The sequence below is a fragment of the Micrasema longulum genome, unplaced genomic scaffold (genome assembly GCF_059751315.1).
Source record: "Micrasema longulum isolate JH-2025_06_02 unplaced genomic scaffold, ASM5975131v1 h1tg000409l, whole genome shotgun sequence".
In the NCBI taxonomy this organism is placed as follows: Eukaryota; Metazoa; Arthropoda; class Insecta; order Trichoptera; family Brachycentridae; genus Micrasema; species Micrasema longulum.
The window spans coordinates 101,648-124,228 of NW_028277609.1; the positions used below are offsets into that span (position 1 = coordinate 101,648).

General features: G+C 32.6%; 1 protein-coding gene across 4 annotated transcripts in view; it reads right to left on the minus strand.

The window, feature by feature from the left end:
- Lar (tyrosine-protein phosphatase Lar) overlaps positions 1 to 9,134 on the minus strand; it is a 66,806-nt gene extending 57,672 nt beyond the window's left edge. For all 4 annotated transcript variants that reach the window (XM_088226120.1, XM_088226118.1, XM_088226119.1 and 1 more), the window contains exon 1: positions 8,946 to 9,134. In XM_088226120.1, the coding sequence (XP_088082246.1) occupies positions 8,946 to 9,108 (163 nt within the window). In that variant the 5' untranslated portion in view covers positions 9,109 to 9,134. The remainder of the gene's footprint in view (positions 1 to 8,945) is intronic.
- Positions 9,135 to 22,581: the final 13,447 nt, after the last annotated feature.

Genomic DNA, 22,581 nt, shown 5'->3' on the forward strand with positions numbered 1-22,581 from the left:
CGTTTTTTTATATCGTCGGACAAAGAAAAACAAACCGCTAACAATACGAAAAACAGATGAATCGATATCAAAATACAAAATACGTGTTTTGAACAAAACGAAAACCCGCTATGTTAAGTAAGTACATGCTATCTACATGTTAGTACGTCATTTTGTATTAGGAACGTCGTAATTAAAAAAAAAAAAAAAATTGATTCCTTACCTGTGATGGAATCTTACTAAAGCCATGATACACAGCCAACAAAAAATATTTATTGCCAGAATTGTCCTCAAGTGTTTAGTATGACTCGGGTTATTTCACCGTAAATAAGATTAATGAGAAAAATGTTGAGCATGTTCTGTAGGTAATGTTTCTGATAAGGACTATTTATAGAAATCACGTATTTATTTAGTCCATAGGGCTTTTTACATTTTTAAATATAGAGGAAAGCTGAATCCAGAAAACAAAAAGAGAATAATAAACAATCGGAATCAAATTTATTCACAACAGATTTGCAAAAAGGTACTCACGGGTCACGAATCTAATGTAAGTAATTTTTACTACAGAACAAAACTGCAAGTTCACAATTTCACATTCTATAATTAAAATCAATAAAAACGGGTTTCGTTTAAATTGGAATGAAGTTGAAGGCTGGATTAACGCTGAAGAGTTTGCTAATATTTGATAAGTTTTTATAGAAAATTATACCTTCCGGTTTTTCTTTATAGACTGTCGAAGATAACTCTGTTGACTCTCCATTGTAATTAAGGCCCTGATGGTGAAATAAATTTCAAACTAACACCAACAAGCTACAAAAAGTGGCTTGGTGGGATTTTAGTTTTAGTAAAAGTACAACAAGTAATTTTTTTTTTTAAATTGTAAAAATGTATAATTATGCTATTAAATAAATAAATAAACTAATTTCAGCCATCTTGGGACACCAGAAAAAAACGAACAATTGGAACCATTATTAACCCGGATTCAATTTTTAAAAAATGTAAAAAATTGGTTACCGGGCTTAGGTCGAGAAAAATCGGAAAATTTACTCAAAATACATTCTTAAATAATAAATAGTATAAATTAATATTGGATAGCTGTATAGCAAATTAACTAGTAGGTAGTAATGTGATTGTTTATTTTTGCATTAAAATGTCTGCCTTAAAACAGGTTGTACCTAGTTAGGCAGACTAAACATGATCCAGAGATATCTACTACCTGAGTTTATATGTAGTAGATAAAGTAATTGTTATTTTGTTAATAAACTATGATTACTTTTACAATTATTATTATTATTAGAATCGAGATATTTATTAATATTACAATATTCCAGAAGACAAATTTATCATCATTCCCTTATCTGCACCCAATGATGCGTAGGGCATTGGCATTTCAATCGCAGCTTACCTAGATTATTTATGTTACGTGTAAGATAGGATGGTCAGTCTAACGCTTTAGGTACCAGACCAGGGACAGAAAAATATTGACCACCGTTAAAACAATCAAAAGAATGGCGGGTGAATGCGCCAGTCTTGTACTTTTTAATGTTAACTATTGAGGTAGGAAAACCTTCTTAAATGTGAAAAAGATCATTAATAAAAAATCTCTAAATATTTAAACTTGCTAATCAGCTTATTTTATTTGTCTTACTCTTATTTTAGGCCGCGAGGTGTAGTGGTCAGCGCGTTTGCCTACCATGCAAGAGGTCTCGGACTCGATTACCAACATGGTTGATGTGAAATATTTATTTAAAAAATGAGTTGTTACACTAGAATATTTCATAGTCCTTGGACTGGTACCTGAAGAGTAGGACTGATCATGTAATCTTCATATGAAGGTAATAAATACTTAGTCTTTATATAAAAACCCAGATACCTAAGTTTAGTCTAAATTTAAAATGGCGTTATCTACCGGTCTTAAAGAAATTATATTTTAGTAACATTAGTATAATTTAAGTATATTTTTTAATAGAAATACCTTTAAAAATAATGGTTTTTATCTAATTTATGTTTTATTACTATTTTTATTATTGCGCGATTAAAAAAATTAATTAAATTTATAATGGCAAAACCGTATGATTTCCTCATTATGCGTGCGTTTACCAGACTACACCCTTAAATATTCATTTCATTTTGTTGTTTTTTTTTACTATGGAAAAAAAAACAACAAAATGAAAAACTGAGTTTTAAAAAAATGGAAAAACTAAGTTATTTTCTGAAAACTGATGGTAATTATAAAAAAATATCTATTGGATCTAAACGCCTGATTTTCTGAAAATGTCTCTGTATTTCATTTCATCTACAGCCAGAATAACAAATTCACAATCGCAGCAATGATCAAAAGAAAATAACGTAATTTTGGTTCGGTAGAGAGTAATATAAACCGATAGCGGAAGGCGAAGTAATGAAAACGGCAAATCTTTATAATGAAAAATAATATTGTATCGCCGCGCCGCGGAGACGCGGAGACGGTATAGAGCGAACACAGGCGGGAGAAACAGAATTCAATAAGAAAGAAATTAAAAAGATGACCTATGACAAAAGTTTTCCTTCCGCGGAAGAATCTCTTACGAAATAAGATAGGGAAGGTCCCGGTGAGATACACGGGCGGTCACGGGAGAGGAATGAATTTTCCATTAGGGGCAAATAACACATTATAACATTGTTGTAGAAGAACTTTTGTTCCAAAGAACAGATTAAAAAGTAAGGCCATTCAGTATTATTGCTCGTTTCGCTCCGGAAAGCGACTGCAACGTCACCGAACACGAAATTTCACGTTTGCCGTCAGAAGATGTTTTCGTTTTTCAATCGAGAACAGGGAGGAATTTTTCCATCGAGAAAGAAACTACACTGTGATATATATTCGATAGCCTTAGGTACACATTTACTAAATCAACAAGTCATTTCTGCTTATCTAAAATAAGATATTCTCTCGCATAAATAAAATAAAAATAAAGAAATCCAATCAGCGAACTATAAAAAAACCGGTAATCTAATGTAAAATTTGCAATTCAGCTGATACAACATAAGAATTGTATTTCATGTAATTTTTTTACGTAAATCAATACTCTTAAGTCGATTTAATTTTTTTGAGGTATCTCATCATCAATGCTACGATTTTTCAAAGTTTTGTAGTTTTTAAATTACGCCGCCTGTTCTAGACGGTGAGTTCTAAACAAGTTCTAGACGGTAAGTTATCGGCTCGGGAGATTGGCTTCCCGTAAACCGGAAATCTATCACAACACTATTATATGCTGATATACAAGAACTCATGACGTCGTTCAAAGTAGTTCATTTTTATTAAAACCATTTTTATTTCATTTTTCATACAGTTTCAAGAAACTCGCGGTACAATTAAATGCTCTAATTTCTAAAAATTTTACTAACTTTTTGTACATAATGTTTTTTGTACATTGGCGGGCTTATTGCCAAATGGCATTTTTTTCCAACCAACCGATAAAATAAAAGTTTTATTTTTATAATTCAAGTTACGGAACATATTTAATAGAAAATAAAGATTAAAAAGCTAAAGATATATAAAAACAGAAATTAACGTATTAGTTTATAAATTACCTTAAATCAAAACTATTACTCAATAGGAAAAAGGAAAGGAGGAGAGATTAAGGAAGAGAAAGGGGATGTTTCTTCAGACGTGATTTAAACAGAGATAATGTAGTTTTTATCGCGTGTAAGAAATCATATTTTATATCCTATTTCCCATGGCACTGAACTGTCTCATGATAACATTAACGCAATAACAACATACTCTCGGTCTGTTTTTGTTGCATTTCGCGAGATCACATACTACGGGTAACACAATGACGCGACTGAAAAAGCCATTGATTGGGGCTATAAGTGTTTACATCATTATTTAAAACAACAACGAGACAACGTGTCCCCGAGGAACGATAGAAATCAAGTTTCTCGGAGCGAAGGACGGTCTAGAAAGAAATAAAACAATGGCGCTCTAGGAAATAAAACGATTGTCAAAGCTGTAACAGCGCAAGTTAGGAGAGTTACTTTCTCTATTCTGAAACTTCACGGGGCTCTCCTCGGACACGATACAATAATGCGGAAAGTCCTCCTAGTTCTCACTACGTGCTGGATAGTTAGAAAGCGCAATATCCTGTCACGTAGACTTATTGTTTCATTTGTTATCCGAGTATTATTACTCGAGGCATTAGAGGAAGCAATAAATACATACAATTTATTGCAATAGTCACAAAAACTCGTCGCGGTTAAGGGAGAAAAATTACAGTTATTATAATATTACGCGAATTAGTGAAAATTGTAAGTGACAGTTCATTATTATTTTTCAAAGAAGTTGCGAACAATATTTTGAATTGGTGGAATTAAGTATCACTTGTCTTTTATTTCTGTGACATAATACATTTTTATTGAAATAAGTGGTAAAATAATTAACGTATTGCAAAAAAAATATGGAAACTTTTAGAAAAGAAATATGGAAGACATTTACAGGGTTATGAAATGTCATAAGCTGATTTAAGCGGCTACTTTACGCGCTGTGTCACATTCAGCATTTCGCAAATGCCTTGACTTCTATATTTCCTTCTCTATAATGAATGTTCTTCATTTCCGTTGTAAAATGTTAATTATTAAATCTTAATGAAATCCAGTCCTCGTCCACAAAAAAATAGACAAACACATAATATTTTTCGTAAAATAATTATTTATAGATCAAAATTGTTTGGTAAAATTTTGCAATTATCTGAGAAGAGAAAAGATATACAGGAAAATTTTACATAAAGTTTTTTTTTTTTTAATTTGAAAATTCATTTATAAACCCATATGGATTATTAAATTAATTTTACAAAAATTATATACCTAAACATTTTTCATTCATACTCTGTTGTTCAAAATAATTTAATAATTTCGTATTTATTCAACTTCAATCTCGCTATTTTGAGTCTAGTCATAAATAAACTGAAATATTAAATAAATAAATAAAACAACTTTGTTTCTAACAAAAAAAAAATAGTGGTCTAAAACAAAGTTGTTTTATTAACTTTATTTTAATGAATAACCACAAAGTTAGTGCTTCAAATATAAATATTATATGAAATATTAAAATTTCTGCAATTTTCAAAATAAAACAGTAGTATGTACGTTAATTTACAAAGTTCATAAATAAAATATAAAAACAACTTGTGTGATCGCGATCAACAAGTAAATGGTCAATGCTATCTGTAAACAAAGTCCTGATTAAATATTTATCACGTCTTATTATGAAAGCAAACAAAACTCAATCAGTAATATAAACAACGAAAGTACATTTGTCTTGGCCTACAAATCCGCGTCGACCAGTGTTATGGTTGTATGGTAGTTCTTTATAAAATTGAATTCGAAAAGTTAAGATAAGAAAAATGGAAAAATTATGACCCAAAGAATATAGAATTTTAATAATTCTGGAAGTCTATTTAAAAAAAATTAAAAAGAACAGTGAAATAAAACAAGAAATAAAATAGGACAAACTGAAATGGCTTAAATTCAAGCAGCGGAGTGATTGTTAAAAAAAAATAAAACACAACAAAATATTAAAACAAGACATTATGCAATGAGCATAAACTTCGGGATACCTCAAAGTAGAACAGCCTTTTTTCAGAGGCATTTCAAAGTATAGGGCCCAGAGTTTTTAACACGTTGAACACTGCCACGAATGCGCATGTTAGTTACAATGTTTATGAAAAAAATGGTGAGCAGGTGGATAAGGAGTAGACCTTTTTATTTCCTGTAAATTATTTATTTGACTAAAAATTGTGTCTGTTCTAGTTGTAAAGTATCTCCTTGTTCTTTTTATGAATGCATATTTTTTAAGTTTAGTAATTAATATTTGTTTCAATTTTCTTATTATTATTAGCATTAAGGTTAACGATTATGATAGAATGTAAATAAGTAGGCATCTTCAAGACTGGTCTTGAAGATGCCTACTTAGGCGAAAGCGCTCGTTGGTCAAAATAATAAAAAGTAAAACTAAATCAAGAAGTTTCATTAATAAGTTTATTTATAATTTTATCATAATAATTAACTATGGAGTTTTATCAAGAAATATCAACAAAAAACAACAATATTATTAAGGTAAACGTTATTTTTTTTAACGGTACATTCTCTAATTATTACTTTCGCTTCCATTTTTATTATCACCGGAATGTTTTGTAATTTATATTTATTTTTTTTATGTATTATTATTATTATAACTATTAATTGTTTAAGCATAATTTAATGAAAAAAACACATGTTAAAAAGAAGGTCCTGCCTAAACACAGGAATTATCTAGCTAGGCGTGACCTGAAACAATGAACCTCTGTACGTTTTAAAACTGAAATAATTTGAAATATATACGTAAATATATTTCATTCCCCTTACTTCTGTTCACTGTACATAGTCCTGACGCTCCTGTACACTTGTACCTCCGTGAAAAATTTCAACGCTTATAAGTTTATGGTTTACCTCTCAGTTTTTATTTTCAAAGCACCACCTTAATACCAATACACAATTCCTTTCTTCTCTAACTCATAGTGTCCATGCGGCTCGACTGTGGAATCCTCCCCTATCCACTATTAAAAATATTTTTTTACAGAATCTCTGTTTAAATCACGCCTGAAGAAACATCTCACATCTCTTTCTTAACATTTCCTCTTCATTCCCCTTTCCCATTGAATACAGGTATTTATTTTATGTAACTTATATAGAAATATTCCTATTTCTATTTTGTATACATTCTTTAGTGTTTTATTTTATAACCTATTAAACACGCTTTGAAACTGAAATTATATTTTAAAAAAACCTTTATTTTATTGCTTGGTTGGAAGCCATTTGGCAATAAGCCTGCCCTGGACAAGTACTTGAAGCGTAAGACTGATCTCCTTGCCTTTATCTAACAGATAATAAACTACGCTGCATTTGGTTTACCAATGCAGTGGTTTATGCATCAATGGGTGCCGGAAGGGGATAATGATGCAAATTACATTCATATTTTCTCAATTTTTTCATGTTTTTCAAAAAAAAAAAATAAGCGATACAGCCCAAATCTCTGTTGGTGTAGGCGAGATTTTTTTTAATAGTAGGCACACACAATAATATTTAATTTTATATTATTAAATTCGTGAAAAACCACTTTACAGGTACTGCGAAAAACGAGCTTAACAAAAGGAACAATCTGCAAGCAAATCAGAACCAAAAAAGAATTAAGGAAATTCAAACTATTTTTAAAAAAAATGGGTATCTTTGTTCAGTTCGTGTCTATTGTGGCATTTTTAGTGTCTTGAATTGTCATTATATTTCACGAATAAAATTAAACTATTAATAAAACTATGTTACTGGTAATGATTGCTTATGCTTTCCCGTTTAACCAACTTTGTTTGTTAACTCAAGTTTGTCGATACGTTTGTGTATTATCCAACTTTGAATGCATAATTAAATAAAGGAACATAATACTGTTCTTGCTTTCTGAAGACCATTACCGCCTGCTTAAAACCGCTAAAAAGGACGATATAATAAAATGAAAATTTGAAAAAAGGGAACTATAATTTGTTAATGCGAAACATTGATTGATTTTATTTACAGTCAGCTGATTTTCAATTAAGTATTTAATAATACATGTAAACTAAACCAAATGATACCAGGGCATCAACTGAAAAATATTTATAGCATGAGCCGGCTGCGTAGAGAAAAAAATCGTGGGTAAAAAATGTACGAAGAAAATAAATCGCGTAGAGAAAAGCTACTTTAACTCGTTTTATGTCAAAACACGCCATGGCATCCGCTATACTGCCTCATAAGCATAAAGGGCAGCTATTTGCAAAAGTCGTATTTTGAGATATGACGCTTTTTAGTATTTATCAACTTTATGCAAATTAATAAAAACTGTAAGTAATCATAAGTAAAAACACAGTTCGTCAATTGCTTCCAAGTATAAAATAAGTGTGTGTCATATCTTCACTGTATTTTTGCTTATGAATCTCTGAATACCGTTTTATTAAAAAAAAACACGGTATTCAATAATATATAATATAATAATAACACAAGAAAACAATATCGTTTTTCGTAAGGAAATATTTTTTTATTACCGTTTGTTTGATATCAAACGGTTCGGAATTTCATGTAGAACATTAGGTACCTCATATTGAACTCATTTTGTGATTTTTGTCGTAAAGCTGACTTTTTGCTTATGACGGTAGTATAACAGCATAACCCGCGGGTAGCACGCAGAAACTGTGTTAGTATTTCTAGATAGGAAAAACACAGAAATTAAATAAGACAGTACCAGGCGGTAAAAACGCAAAAGTTGAGTCAGAATCACCAGGGGTGCTATTCTGAACCACGCTCGTGGCACGAGAAAACGGTCGTTCTCGTGTATGTTGTATGTTAATACACGAGATAATATGGCCACGAGAGCGTTTGGAATACCAGCCCAGACGATAAACGCAGAAATGAGCCCTTCTGGGCCTAGAGAGGTGAAGTATCTAGAGTGCCCCAGGTAGCACATGTTTTGCAAAACATCCAGGCTTGAGAAAAATCACATTTAATTTTTGTGTTCTCACCGGGAATCGAACCTGGAACCTTCCATGTTCTTTAGTTAGAAAGGGGTTAGTAAAAGCGTTGCTAGAACGCAAGGAGTACGTTAATTACGTGGTAGCAACGCTTTTTCTAACCCCCTACAAAGTGTTCGTGATCACACTGCTGGTCGTAAATAGACATTGACAGACCTTTAACAGGCAGACAATAACCAAAATAGCATTTTCCTGTGGTAAAAACCCATTTAAAGTTAATGCTACGCCACCTTAAAACGGTTAACAAGCATAACATAACAGAGATAGGAACAAGAACTCGGAGAAAACATTTTCAGGCGGTAAACATGCGGAAACTAACAAAACAGTGTTTGGCGCCTGTAAATGTCATCTCGGTTACATTTCTACCAAAACTAGGCTACGTAGGCGCATCCAACTTACCTGGCATGTTTCCGTCCAGCAGGGTGTACCGCGGGTTAGCGCGTATGTCCAGCGGCATGGCGTCCCTCAACCAGCGCACGCGAGGCGAAGGATTCCCGCTGGCGGCGCACAGCAGCACCGTGGCGTGACCTATCTCCACCACTTGGGTGCTGGCTGGTGGCATTATCGAGGGAAACCCGCCGGGAACCTTGTCAGCTGAAAAGAAAGGAAAATAATGTTAAACAATTTCAAATTTGCATCACATATCAATTAATTACGAATTTGTCTGGGCGAAAAAAGCATACAGTTATGTGTGTAAAATAGAACCAGAATCATGAACGAGTGCTTTCGACTCGATGGCTACTTACTATAAGGTAAAACATTTGAACACGATAATCGAGCGGAGAAAAGTCCACCTCGTAGGGTGGTGGCTGGCGTGTTCGCCTACTATGCTTAAGGTCTTTGGTTCGATTCTTGGTAGGGTCAACAAGAAAAAATTGTTTATAAAGAGCTTTTCGACGGCAATATTCCACTGTACCTGGATTGACACCTAAATCAAAAGACTTATCATCTTACATTCATGTCAAAGATAAGCATTATTCCAATGCATTGCCCTATGCACTATTAGGCGAAGGTTAGGGTTTGATGATGATATAAATTTATTAAACTGTAGCACAATAACGAGTTAGGGAAATTTAACAATAATCATAAAAGATTTTTTGTTTTTGGCAAAAAAAAAGTTTTTACTTGAAAAATATTTTTGAGTGACCTTGGTATGAAAAATCTTAAAGAAGAATATTTACGAGAATGACGTCTTCTTATTATATTACATTGACGTTAAAATAAATAAACAATGAAATAAATACAATAATTTTGGGACAGACAAAAAAGCTGGTATTCTGAACGTAATTGCGAGCAAATAGATCGCTCTGTTGGCGTGTATTTAGTATGTAAATACGCGTTAACAATGCGTTTTCTAATGCGCTCTTTTGCGTTCAGAATACCACCCCAGATCATTGTATAAATGTAAAATTAACAAAAAATAGTACAAAAGGTAGTAAATAGTAGATTAAATATAATATTCGATAAATAATATCATAAAAATATTATTTAATCGCCTCAAAATATTCAGTAGGTGATGATGATGTACTCGTAGAATTACAGGAGAATCAAAATATCAGTAACTGTGTTGAAGGTGGGGTTGGTTAAGGGAGGAGGTAATTGTGTTAAAGGAAGGGTTAGACGTTATAGGAAATATATTAAAAATAGGACTTTAACTTAAGTTAAATCGATTATTGCATTTATTTATTTGAAATGTGATTTGAAACAAAACTAAAAAAAACAGTGATACTTGGACGAGTTTATTAGAAGAGCAGAGCAATGTGTCAAAACAAGCTGTCATTGTTTTACTTCCGGTTTTTTACAACTAATTTATGCGAAGTGGGATTTTCTAACTATGCTGAAAGTCAAAGTGGAATATATGATATGAAATTAAACTCACCAACTGCCTGTTATCAAAAAGATTTGCGATCCAAAAATTCAAAATTATCCGAGTTATCGTTCACTCATATTTTTATGTGAATTGCTAAAATTACTAAATAAATTAAAAATGTTTTACAACACTCCTAATTTTTATTGGTAATATTATGAATTACCTAACGCAAAAAATAAGCTCATTGTTCCATTAAAATTTTCGGATTTGCGTAATGTTCCGTTCCTGAAAAACTTTATAAACCCTGCTTTATGTTATATGTAAATTTTTAAAACTCCCTAGGGGATTGAATCTAGTTCTTGTCAACAAACATTTGGACAAACTCAAAATATTGTTGATATGACTATTTTTATAAACTATGGAAAAAAGATCATTAAAATGTACATATATATTTTTTTTCAATAAATATTAGCGATTTTATAATTTACCCAAATATCTTAATTTTGGTGGCCATTTTCAATGAGTTATAAAAAGCTCACCATTAGAAAATGGAAATTAAGTTGGGGTAGAGTGAAGTAAATAAGGGTTGAACGTCGGACCTCTGATTCGTGAGTCCGCAACACTAGCCACGGGACCACAACCCGATTCGAGGTGTGTTATATTTTTATTTTAAAATACCCGTATTTCAAAAGTTAGGAATAATACTAATATTGATATGATAAATAATTTTATCAGAATAATAAATATACAAGATGATACGGCATACATATCGTCAAAGGCTATTAAGAAAACTTAAGTACCAAACATAATAATTTTGATGACCTCGAGAATAATATTTGTCGACTGAACCTAAGAATGAGGGGTGCGGGGAATAAATTCCGATAAAAAAAATAACGGCAAGTTGTAAATGTCCGAATTCCGTACGGGGTGGACTGGTTGTGGCATTAAAAAGTTAGATATAAATGTCCCAGGTAGAAAAATAACCTTTGACCAGCGAAGGCCGACATATTGTATCGGAGTTTTATGACTATACACGATATGGGCGGTGTTCTGCGATAGTCAGCCATCCCATGATACATGGGAAGCTCTAAAAGAGCATAGGATAGGATTACAAATAAAATTAAAATTAACGATAAATATTACTATTGTGTGTTTCAATATTATTGCGTTCAACTCGTAGACGAAAATTTTGATAAGGCGTTTTCAATCAGGTAAAATAACTCGGAAATCAATAAAGGTTTTAACTCTTATTCCTTTTAAATAAATTAACAGATAGAAAATTTAAACATTTGGATGTGTGTGTGAATGACAGGTCTAAGCCTTATTATCCCTACCAGGTCTAAGGGGGAAGCTAGAGTCCCCTAGGTAGCATATTTTTCAATAAATTTTTCATTGATCATTATATTGATTTTACTTTTTACATAATCCTATCCCATGGATGTTAAAAATGTATTAAAATATTTTTCTGCCAAATTCTATAAAAAATCATTTATATTTGTCTTTGCTTTCCCCCCGTGCAAACAGCAAACATTACAATTAAGTGTTCTATAGTTTAATAATCTTAGATATATTATTCAGTTTGCAAGGATTCTTTTTGCTATTTGGTGATTTTTCCAGCCATAACCATAATAATCCGGATTTCGTGTTTTACATTCTCTTACAGTATTTTATGATAAAATGCATGAATTTCGCAGAAAACTGGAAACAGATTATTAACACTACCATGACAATAATAATGTCATTCAAAAAAAATCATTTACAGCATTTAAGCTGGGTTATTCTTGGTACCCTCCCCCCCCCCACGATCCACGGATTTTTTTCACGTTCAGGCTCGGAAATGTTAAAAATTATATATTTTTTTCTAAAACTTCTTTTTACACGGTTTCAAAATTACATGGTTAAAATTAATTCATTTTTTAAACATTATTTAACAATTATCAATAGTAACATACTATTCGTTTTTGGGGTTCCCTACATCTCTCTTTTGCGTACTAGTCACAGAGAGGTATGTGCAAGGGAAGGGTGGTTTTTTGTACGATTTTGAAATAACACGGTACGAAAATTCAACAATGAAAAAATATTCATTGATTTAACAAAACGTGCGGGAAATCTTTACTTTTTTGAAAAAAATAAATATTTAAATTATTATGGTTTTTACCCAAACATTTTAACTTTTGAGGGCACTTTCAACGAATTGTAAATAACTCGTAGAGCGGGGTTAGAACCTCGGACCTTTGATTTATAAGTCCACGACACTAGCCACGGGACCACGACCCGGTTTTTTCACGTTGTTGTTATGATTATTCTAAGTAATTTTGTTGTCATCTTGTGGTTTTTAATAAAAAGTAAGATACAATAAAAATTTTACTTTTTTAATCACGAAATGAGGTTCCGTGTATACTCGTATCTGCTTTTGGAATAAAGTGACCAATTTTCAAAGACTTTTTTTTCTCCGTTAAATCTACAGTAATTATTTTAAAAAGAAACATAACTATTGTTTAAAGTTAATTGCTTCATACAAAATTTATTTATCTCATCGTTTACTGATAAACAAATCATTGTCAAAGAAAGTTGATCAGATGCAATCACCTAAACGAGTGAAAAAAATAATTTTAAAAAAAAACCCTAAAATGTACATATTTGTTATTTTAATTTGGGCATATGAATTATTATTAAATATTGGTGTCTTTTTTTTAGCCATATAAATTGGCTTGGTAAGTGTTGTAACTAACAATAATTCGTCAAGTATTTTCGGTACCTTAAGGCTAAGTTCAGATGACCACGCGGCGCTGCGCGTCGACGCGCGGGGGTAGCATTCACATGACAGGATATGTACGCGCGGCAGTCTGGCATCAACATTGATAGAGATAAGCAGATCGATAGACACAATATCGTCTTCGCTACTCATTTTTCTTTGATCTAAACGTACGTCCGTCTCGAACCGCGCAGATCAACTGAAAACTGGACAGGTCCATACAAGTTTGTAAAACTTGTACCGCGCGCTACCGCGGCAGCTCGCGGTTATGTAGATGATAAACACTGTTTAGTTTGATCTTGTACCGCGCGGTCAGTAGTTCCGCGCGGTACCGCGCGGTCATCTGAACTTAGCCTATGTTTTAAATTATATTTGATTTAAATATTATTTTTTTTAAAGCATGAAAACTTTATCTACAGTTAATTGTAGTGTGTTAAATTATTTCATATTTTTTTCCTTATTAAACACAACCAAATTTAAAACGCAACACATAACATACATACATACATATAATGATATAAAAATACAATTGACTGTATTTCGCAAAACACAATCCACGTGGAAGCTGTATCTCATCAAATACATATTCAACCCATATATTATAGGCAGTGGGTACGGGAATTCGGCGGTGAGGACGAGCGAATAGCGTACGCAAGGTATAAATTGCTAAGCTCACGTTTTTTTTGCATAATTCAACAGTCATAGGAAGACGGGTGGAATCCGTAACAGTTCGCTATAACATAATACGTGGGGAAAAATTGAACCGTAATTCCACGGTATTTAATTTCATAACCCGCTTCTGTTTCGAGTATTATAATATACTCAAGTGTTAGGTCAATAAGTTAGAACGTGTGTGGATTAAAATGATGTAAAGCGGCTTAGACGAAATACAACAAAGCAGTCTCTTTGATATTCCTGTCAGCGTTAATATACTTGATATTAAGGGGTAGGTACGCTACGGAGAGGGCGAAAAGTGATAGTGATACTTTATCAACGTCAAATATTTAAGGAATACCTTTATATTATTTGAAGAGTACAACATAATATACAGTAAAATGAAATTCATATTTCATATTTTCCTATTTGGAATTCCCGCAGTACACGAGTCCCAATTCCGTGGGCCTAAAGTCCTACTTGAAATTGGGACGAACAGAGCACAACACAACAAAACATCATTAAAAAACAAATACAAAAGCAACATCATACACAGTATGTCTAAATAGAAAGAACGAACGAACGTAAATATTTTATTCATATCAACATCATCAAACCCAAAACGCACCAGGCGGTACATAGGGCACTGCATTATTAAATCAAATTCAGCGTATCTCGATAACCTGTTACAGGAAGGTAATATGATCAGTAAAACGCTTGCGGCGTCAGTACAAGGACAATGAAATACTTCAATGGAAGACCAAGTTTAAAAATAAATATTTTATGTCCACCTTCCTGAAATCGAACCCGGGACTTCAAGCATGGTAAGTGATCGCGCCAACCACTGTGCTACGACGCGAACGTTTCTCCACTCGATTAACTTTTTCAGGGTTTTTACCCGAGACCAGCTATCGAGTCAAGAAACGTTTGTCCATGATTCTGGTTTTATTTCACACACAGAACTGTATTCTTAATCTGCACGGACACAGACCAAATTTCTATGTATTACTTACATGCTATCAAAAATGTCACCGATAACAACGATTTTATGGATAAAAACCCTTTTTTTTTTTTAATTGTGAGTAAATATAACTTTTATTGCATTATTTTGAAATGTTCGATGGGAAAATTATAAAAAACGAATTAAAATATAAAATTAATTATATTCTATCAATTGAAAAACCACATGAGTTATTTATTTTTTTATTTTGTTAAAAGCCCTAATTTCATATTATTTTTTATTTTTATAACACTACGGGTAATTTGAAATTTTATAGATAATATCTGGAAAATATTTTTTTCATTCATGAGTATGTCCTTTTCATTATTATGGAGATCATGATAATCATATATCCGAAAAATTCTTTGATTTACAAAAGATAAGAAAGACCTCTGTAGTATCATTTCCTTAAATCGTTTCTTTCAAATTGAACGGACAGAGGTACCTCGTCCGTTTTCATAACCCGCATGTATTCATCGAGTTTAAAAATAAATAGATATACGATCTTCCAACTTAAGGTTCGCTAGTAAAATGTTCTGCATTCAAGTCAAATATATATATTATAGGAAAATAAATGCTGGATGAATATTACAAAAAACTATTTTTCTAAATTGTCTCAATTAAGTTTTTTAGATTAAACGTCGTGTATCATGTTGATAATCGCATGCTTGAAAACAACCGTTATTTATTGAGACCTTTTTGGACTGATACCATGATGAATTTAAAGAAGTTAAAATTACAGATTTCGTAACTAACTATTAATAATAAGAGTAGTTAGGTTTTGCTTAATTGTTGAATTTACTTAAGAAAAAAAGAGGCATTCAACCCAGATTTGGAAAAGTAGGGTGCTTCAGCTAGTAACTCAACAAAACAAACTGTGCCGGTGTAGGCATAGAGGACAGAGCACCAAACCACTTTATCTTTGCATACGAACAACGTATTTTGATGTGAATGCAAATTAACATCTGCCGGGAGCAATATTTGTGTACTTTCAAGGGCCTCGTATGGAAAAACTATAAGAATTACAGAATATCTAAAACTCTGACTGGATAGCCCATTTCTATTACCGGAAAAGATTTGTCGCGAGGGGTGGAGCGGATTGCGAGGTGACGTCACAGCGTTGCGCCTGGGGGTCTAAATTTGGGCTTGTGTGGGCACGGCGCGCGCTCAGCTCAGTTGTGTCTCTGGAACGAGTTAGTCGATTTTAGTAATCGAGGTATCTACGGAGAGCTGAGTTAGACGAACATTGGAAAGCAGAAAACATTGAGATATTGTGAAAATGCGGCGTCCTCAGAAGAAGGTTGTAATATCTGAAACTCAAAACAAATGCGTGCACCGGACTTTCAAATGCAAAATGTTGTAGGCTAAGTCAATTACTACAAAATGAATTGGCAAGAAGATGCCAGAATTTGGATGGTGGAAGTGGAGCGCCCGGTACAAGTGCGTACTGCGTTTGGAGCAACCTAGCACTTCGTCATCTTGCCAAATGGATTTGGAAAGTGGTCCAATAGACGTAGAAAGCAACGACGGTTCCATTGGTACGCAGGATGACAATGCTGAGACTCATACTGACGGTAAAATCGGTCCGTCAATGGCGCGAAAAGAATCTCCCATTAGCGAGAGTTACGTATGTAGCTTCGCATTCACGAAATAAAGATCCGAAGAGAGTATCAAGAATACTCCCTGAATTTATGTTTTACATTCATAAATCTTCACCGCACGATCGCCAATTACTTCGACTTCGGCATGTCCATCATCGAGTATTTGAAGAGATAAGTCCATGTCTTTTTCGGTCTTATTCGTTTTTTGCATTCATCAGAGTTCACATGGTAAATTCGTTTTGGTCGATCTTTTACTGTCCAACATAGCAAGTATATCAACTATAAATATAGAGGCGTGCAATGGTAAGAAAAAAGCAAGCGGATTTTTTTTCGAACGCGCAGGCGCATTTGTAACATTCACTATTTTTTATTTTTTTACTTATACCGACATAGATAATAACCTTCTCCAATCATTATGATTTCCGTTCCCTGGCCACAAGGCTTCGTTAGCATTAAAACATATTATACAAGCCCCTTGATGCGTCTGATAAGGTTTTATAGCAAACCTATAATAATGCTGATCAGATTGAGAATATTTTCCGGGCCATATATTTATATACGTTTCGGGAGGAAAGACAGGGCCGCACTGCTGAGGCGACTTTATGTTGAATAAGAAGGGTGAATATATCCGAGGGAGCCAGAAGAAATCTGGGTCGAAATATCCCGGAATTACGGACGAAATTAAAGCCCTTTAAAAAACGAGACACTCAAAGCGAAAGATAATAAAACCAAAACATTTAAGGGAAAACATTAGCACAATAAATAATGATTCTGTGTAGTTTGGGTGAAATAGGTCAATTTAAAAACTTTTAAAAAGTACTTGTAAAATAAACAATATTTGGAGTTTGTCCAAATGTTTGTAGACAAGGACTGAATTTCACCATCAAAGGATAATATTACAAAAGATATGGAGAACATTTAGAAGGGAATATGAAATAATTGAGGGAATATGAATGTCTAAACATGGTAAAAATTGTGAAGGTGAAAAATAGCTTTTATTTCAAATTTGATATAGTGCACACATACAAATATTCTTAGGCGTGCTCGAATAATAACAATTTTGTATAAACGACGCATGTTTAAAAAGGAAGTGTACTAGATTAAAAAAAAATACAGGATATTTTTGATAGACTTGTTGATTATTTTTCCACATAATTCCCATTCCGTTCAATGGATGTGGTGAGCCTTGGCACAAGCTTCTTTATGCCCTCTTCCGCCAGCTTCTTCTCCGTCGTTCTCCGCCGAACTACGTATAGAATTAGCGATTGATTATTAGATTTTTTGTTATAAACAAAATAAATCGTGTGATTTCTTGGTTTAAAACAAACGTTTTTATTCAAACCTGCAGTACTTTTTTTAAAACGGTATTTGTAATTTCCGTATGTAGTTCTATGGCTTTTTGTATACTTATATAAAAAAAAAACGTTTTTTGTTCTAGGTTAAAAATTACTGAAGAAATCTTTTCAGCCGCGGAACGCTTTTTTCAAAAGATACTCTGCGGTTTTGGGCTCTGACGCCGATATTTTTTATCAACAAATTACACTTCAAAACCATGTTTAATACATTTTTCCGATTCAATTTTGTATTGCTTTCATTGTACTCTTTAAATTTGAAGCGCTGGAGTAGCTTTAACTTCACTCGTACAGTACCCAATGCACAAAAAAAAACAAAATATAATTGTTGCCGTTATTCGTCGTCACAAGCGAATATACTCGTACAAGACTTTTTCCACCACCACCGGCTTGTACATTATCTAATATGATTATTTGTACGTTCAACAAGTAGTTTTGTATATTATATTAGCGTCCGTATTGTGGGGTCCATGAGATGGGGCATGTATGTGATCGCAGTCGGCTCATCTAACAGCGGTAATATTTCTCTATTTGGTCGGAGCGAGCCACTAAATATTAATAAGCGGCGCACAGCACTGCCGGCTGCGGTCGAGAACGGACACCGCCGGCCGACTGGGGCGGGGTGGGTAAGGCCGGATAAGGGAAGTGACAGCATCTAGATTCTGGATTCTGAAACACGTGGCTGGCAATTCCGGGAACGAGGCGGATCTTGGAACTTAAATGAATTACGGCGTATAAAGAAAACTGTATTTATTACTTTGTGATATATTTATGTACATGAAAATAATCTGGTTAATGGTAGCAACTTAAGAAAATAAACCTACCGAAGTCCCTTCGTCGAACGTGCTTAAAAGTATTGATTTTATGTACGTTCAACCATTGACGTATAATAAATAGACACATTACTTTCTAACTTCACGCATCTCAGATTTAGCTAATATTACGTTGCCCCCAATAATGAGGAACTTCAGTGCGACGGGAAATTGGATATAAAAAATGTTTACTTACACGCAGTAAAAACTAAAGCATTTAATTGTACAGCGAAATTTCTCGAAAGCGTACGAAAAAAATAAACTTTGTAATAATCAACCAATGATAAGAGTTTTGTGATACACTTCCGATTTCCAGGAAGCCAACTCACCAATTAACAAACTCTCTGACTAGAACATGTGACGCCATAGGCGGAGTAATTACAAAAATTACGAAACATGGTAAGTTAAACTATCAACATTTTTATTTTGAACCGCAGAACTTTCACACGCAAATATTTATATGAAAAAGAGACGCAAGAAAGGCAAATACCCACAAACTGAAATGAATAAAACTTTCCGATTGTATTTTTTTTGTAAAAAATAAATATTTGCGTTCCTATGATTTACCCAAATATGTCAATTACGGGGCAATTTTCATCGAGTTGTAATAACTCACCATTAGAAAATGGGAACCAAGTTGTGATAGAGCGGGGTGCTAGAGAGCGTACCCCGGACCTCTAAACCATGAGTCCGCGACACTAGCCACGGGACCACAACCCGGTTAAGTGCCGAATTTTATAATTATGGGTCATGAGTGATAATGAATTTGTGACAAATATACAAACATCGAACATTTAGTGATTTCGTCCAACTCCCTTTAATCATCAGTGTACCGTTTTAAAAATAAAAACGGATTATTTTGTTGGAGAAAAAATTTGTAAGCCAGCTAAAAAAAAATGAAAAAATGAATGTTGCATTTAAGTTACAAAACGATTTTTAGAAGATTTCATGGGTGCTAACTGTACCTATTTTCGTTATAAATAATTTTGCTAACCAAAAAACAGAACATAAACATCCCTCTGATTAAAAAAATAATAATCTATAATCGTTGCTCGAACATTGCTCCTAAAGCGTTTTGTGTTTTGTATTTATAAAATTATTACTTTCTTTGTTTGTAGTTACCTGTATTTTTTTTTTTTTATACTTATAAGTATATGAAAATGTATTTTTTTTTTGTTTGAATTCTTTACAAGTTACTTACAATTACTTTTATTATATCCATTTATAATTATTATTTTCTTTTTTACTATGTAAAGTTTCACTTTTTATTTTGCATGGCAGTATGCTTCTTATTGTTTCTAAATGTATACAAAAAAGCATTGTTTATCTTTTAAATTTTTACGCACTATGTTTGTACTTAACTGTATATTTTTTGTAAATGCCCCTTGGGCGTATTGTAAAATTAAATAAATAAATAAATAAAATAAATAAGCAAATAAATAAAGCCCATAAATGAGATGAACTGGATATCCTAGAAATTCATAATTTAAAAAATAAACCTGATGTAGAAATATTGAATGAACCGCTAACACTTAATTCCCCAATAATGTTCCCGTTTTAGCAAATTAACTAATATATTTTTTGAACGGTACTTTTCAGAGATCCTAATTGACCATCATTTAGTTCGCCAGAATAATCAAGTAGTTGATAAAACAAGAGCCACAAAAACAAAAGGTATGTTTTTTATCATGTAATAACTTATATTTACATATAAGTTACCAATTAAAAATACTTGGTACACTTCCACTTATTTACTCGACCAATTAGCGCATTTACCCTCCAATAGGCATCTTCAGACTGGTATATATTAAATAGTATAAGGATCATTGATATACTCTTAATCATTCCAGATGAACTAGCTGACAGGCGTCTCACGCTTAGATCAGCTACGGCGAGAGGAAAAATTATCATATCTCTACTCAAACAGCGCACTAAATTTAGTAAACACGCATTTGCGGTCGCAGGCCCTATGGCATGGAATGCTCTCCCAGCAGAGGTGCGAGGCTGTGAAAGTGAAGTGATGTTTTCGAGAAAACTTAAAACTCACTTGTTCTCTTAATCATATGAATAAATCCGTAGCATGTGACAAAAAAATAAATTGTTTAAATTAAATTACAAATTTAAAAGCTTCAATTAGATTTGTTTATCTATATAATAACTATGTAAAGCGCCCTTGAGGTATTATATTACGAAAATGGCGCTATATAAGTTATCCATAATAATAATAATAATCAGAACTAAATATTATCTTAAGTGTAGGTACATTAAAAAAATAAGTTAAAAGAGATACAATACGTAATATTTCAATGAAACAGAGTGGGACAAATTATTGAAAACATGTGTTTTCAATAATTTGTCCCAGCGGTGTACTGTAAGAGAGAATTCTATTCTATGAAAATATTTATTGTTTTATTGCAATGTACGTGGTCAAACTTAGGGGACTAATAAGGGCGAGTTTTTAAATTCCATGGGCAGATTTATTAAAATTCAATGGCTTTTATTTTATGTCCAATTGATTTCTAAAATTTCTAATCTATCTAACTTTGGACCTTTATGTCCTACATGCAAAATTATTATGTCTTTTGATTCGTCAAAATTATGTTTTAATTTATTTTAAATGTAATGCGTAGATTGATACATAGTTATCTATGTGAAGCAAAATATTATTTCAGTCTATATTTAATTGCTCTGTCCTATATATGAACTAGGTCAATGACATGTTAGTTCATGTATTCCGCTTTTTTCAAATTTATTGACCTGATCTTTACTATTAATTAATGATCTACCCATAGATTTTTAATTGAAAAACGAAACTTGAATACTATTTTTCTGAAACACTAGTTTTATTTTATTGCTAGTATTTCCAATACAATTTAATTTTACCCACTTTTTATTCTTATTATTATCGATAGATATAAGTCCTGCACATGAAGAGACATTGTAATTTTATTTTGTTTTTTACATTATGTTTTTTAAATTATTAACTAGAGATTATTTGTAATCATTGTTACGTGTTAGTGTTTTAATAAGATTAAGTTCAATTTTATAATTTTTGGCTGACAATGGTATATTTGATAATCTATTGATGAACGAATGAAATGTTGACATTTTAAGAGAAATATCATGACTTCAAGAATTACGGATAATGTTATCGCTGAATGTGGGTTTTCTAAATACACTGAAATCTAGTTTATTGTTACTTATTTCTAGAGTTACATCTAAAAAGTTAATTTTATTTCCGCCTAATTCAAATGTAAGATAAACATATATATCTAAAGAGTTTATTTGATTTAAAAATATATCTAAAACGCGTTTTGAACTATAAACAAATGTATCTAAAATACCACAAACCATGTTTAAATAAGCCAAGTTTCGAAACTTTTTTTTCTAAAACGTCCATGGAAATATCAGCTAAAATTGGTGATAAATGGAGTGGTATGTTTTTAAGTTCATTAAAATCACATTATATAATATAAACTATAACCCCATGTTTGTAGAAAGGTACTTCACGCAAAAATGATTAAAATCCTATTATGTAACTTTGTGTTTTTTGTCGTTGATTTTACACGAACATATTTATTTATTTAAAAACCGATACGAGTCTTTAAAATGTCGCGATAGTGTTAAAACTGGTCACTGTTTTTACAAATTTGTGGATTTAATATAGTATCACTCGAGTTCTATTTCTATAATAAGTAACAATTAATTTGCACCAAGAATTTTCAGTAATAATCTTGACTATTTTAAAAGCTACGACATTATCTTTATTCACACACTCACTGCATTGAGGAAAAATATTTTCGGTTTTTAGTCGCTTCATTAATCAATCTTCTTTGTCTAACAAGCGGAGCGCTGAAGTGTTTGCTCTAGAAGCGAGAGTCTCAGCAGCGGACTACCGAAAGTAAACACTCTCGACATAGTAGTACCTACGGTGTCTCCAACTTGTTAACCGCGCAAAGTAATCCCGTATAGGTGGAGTGGAGTACACGTTATTTGTTCGAACACTACATGTAAGCAAGCGTACTTGCTAACACTATAACCGACCGGTTGC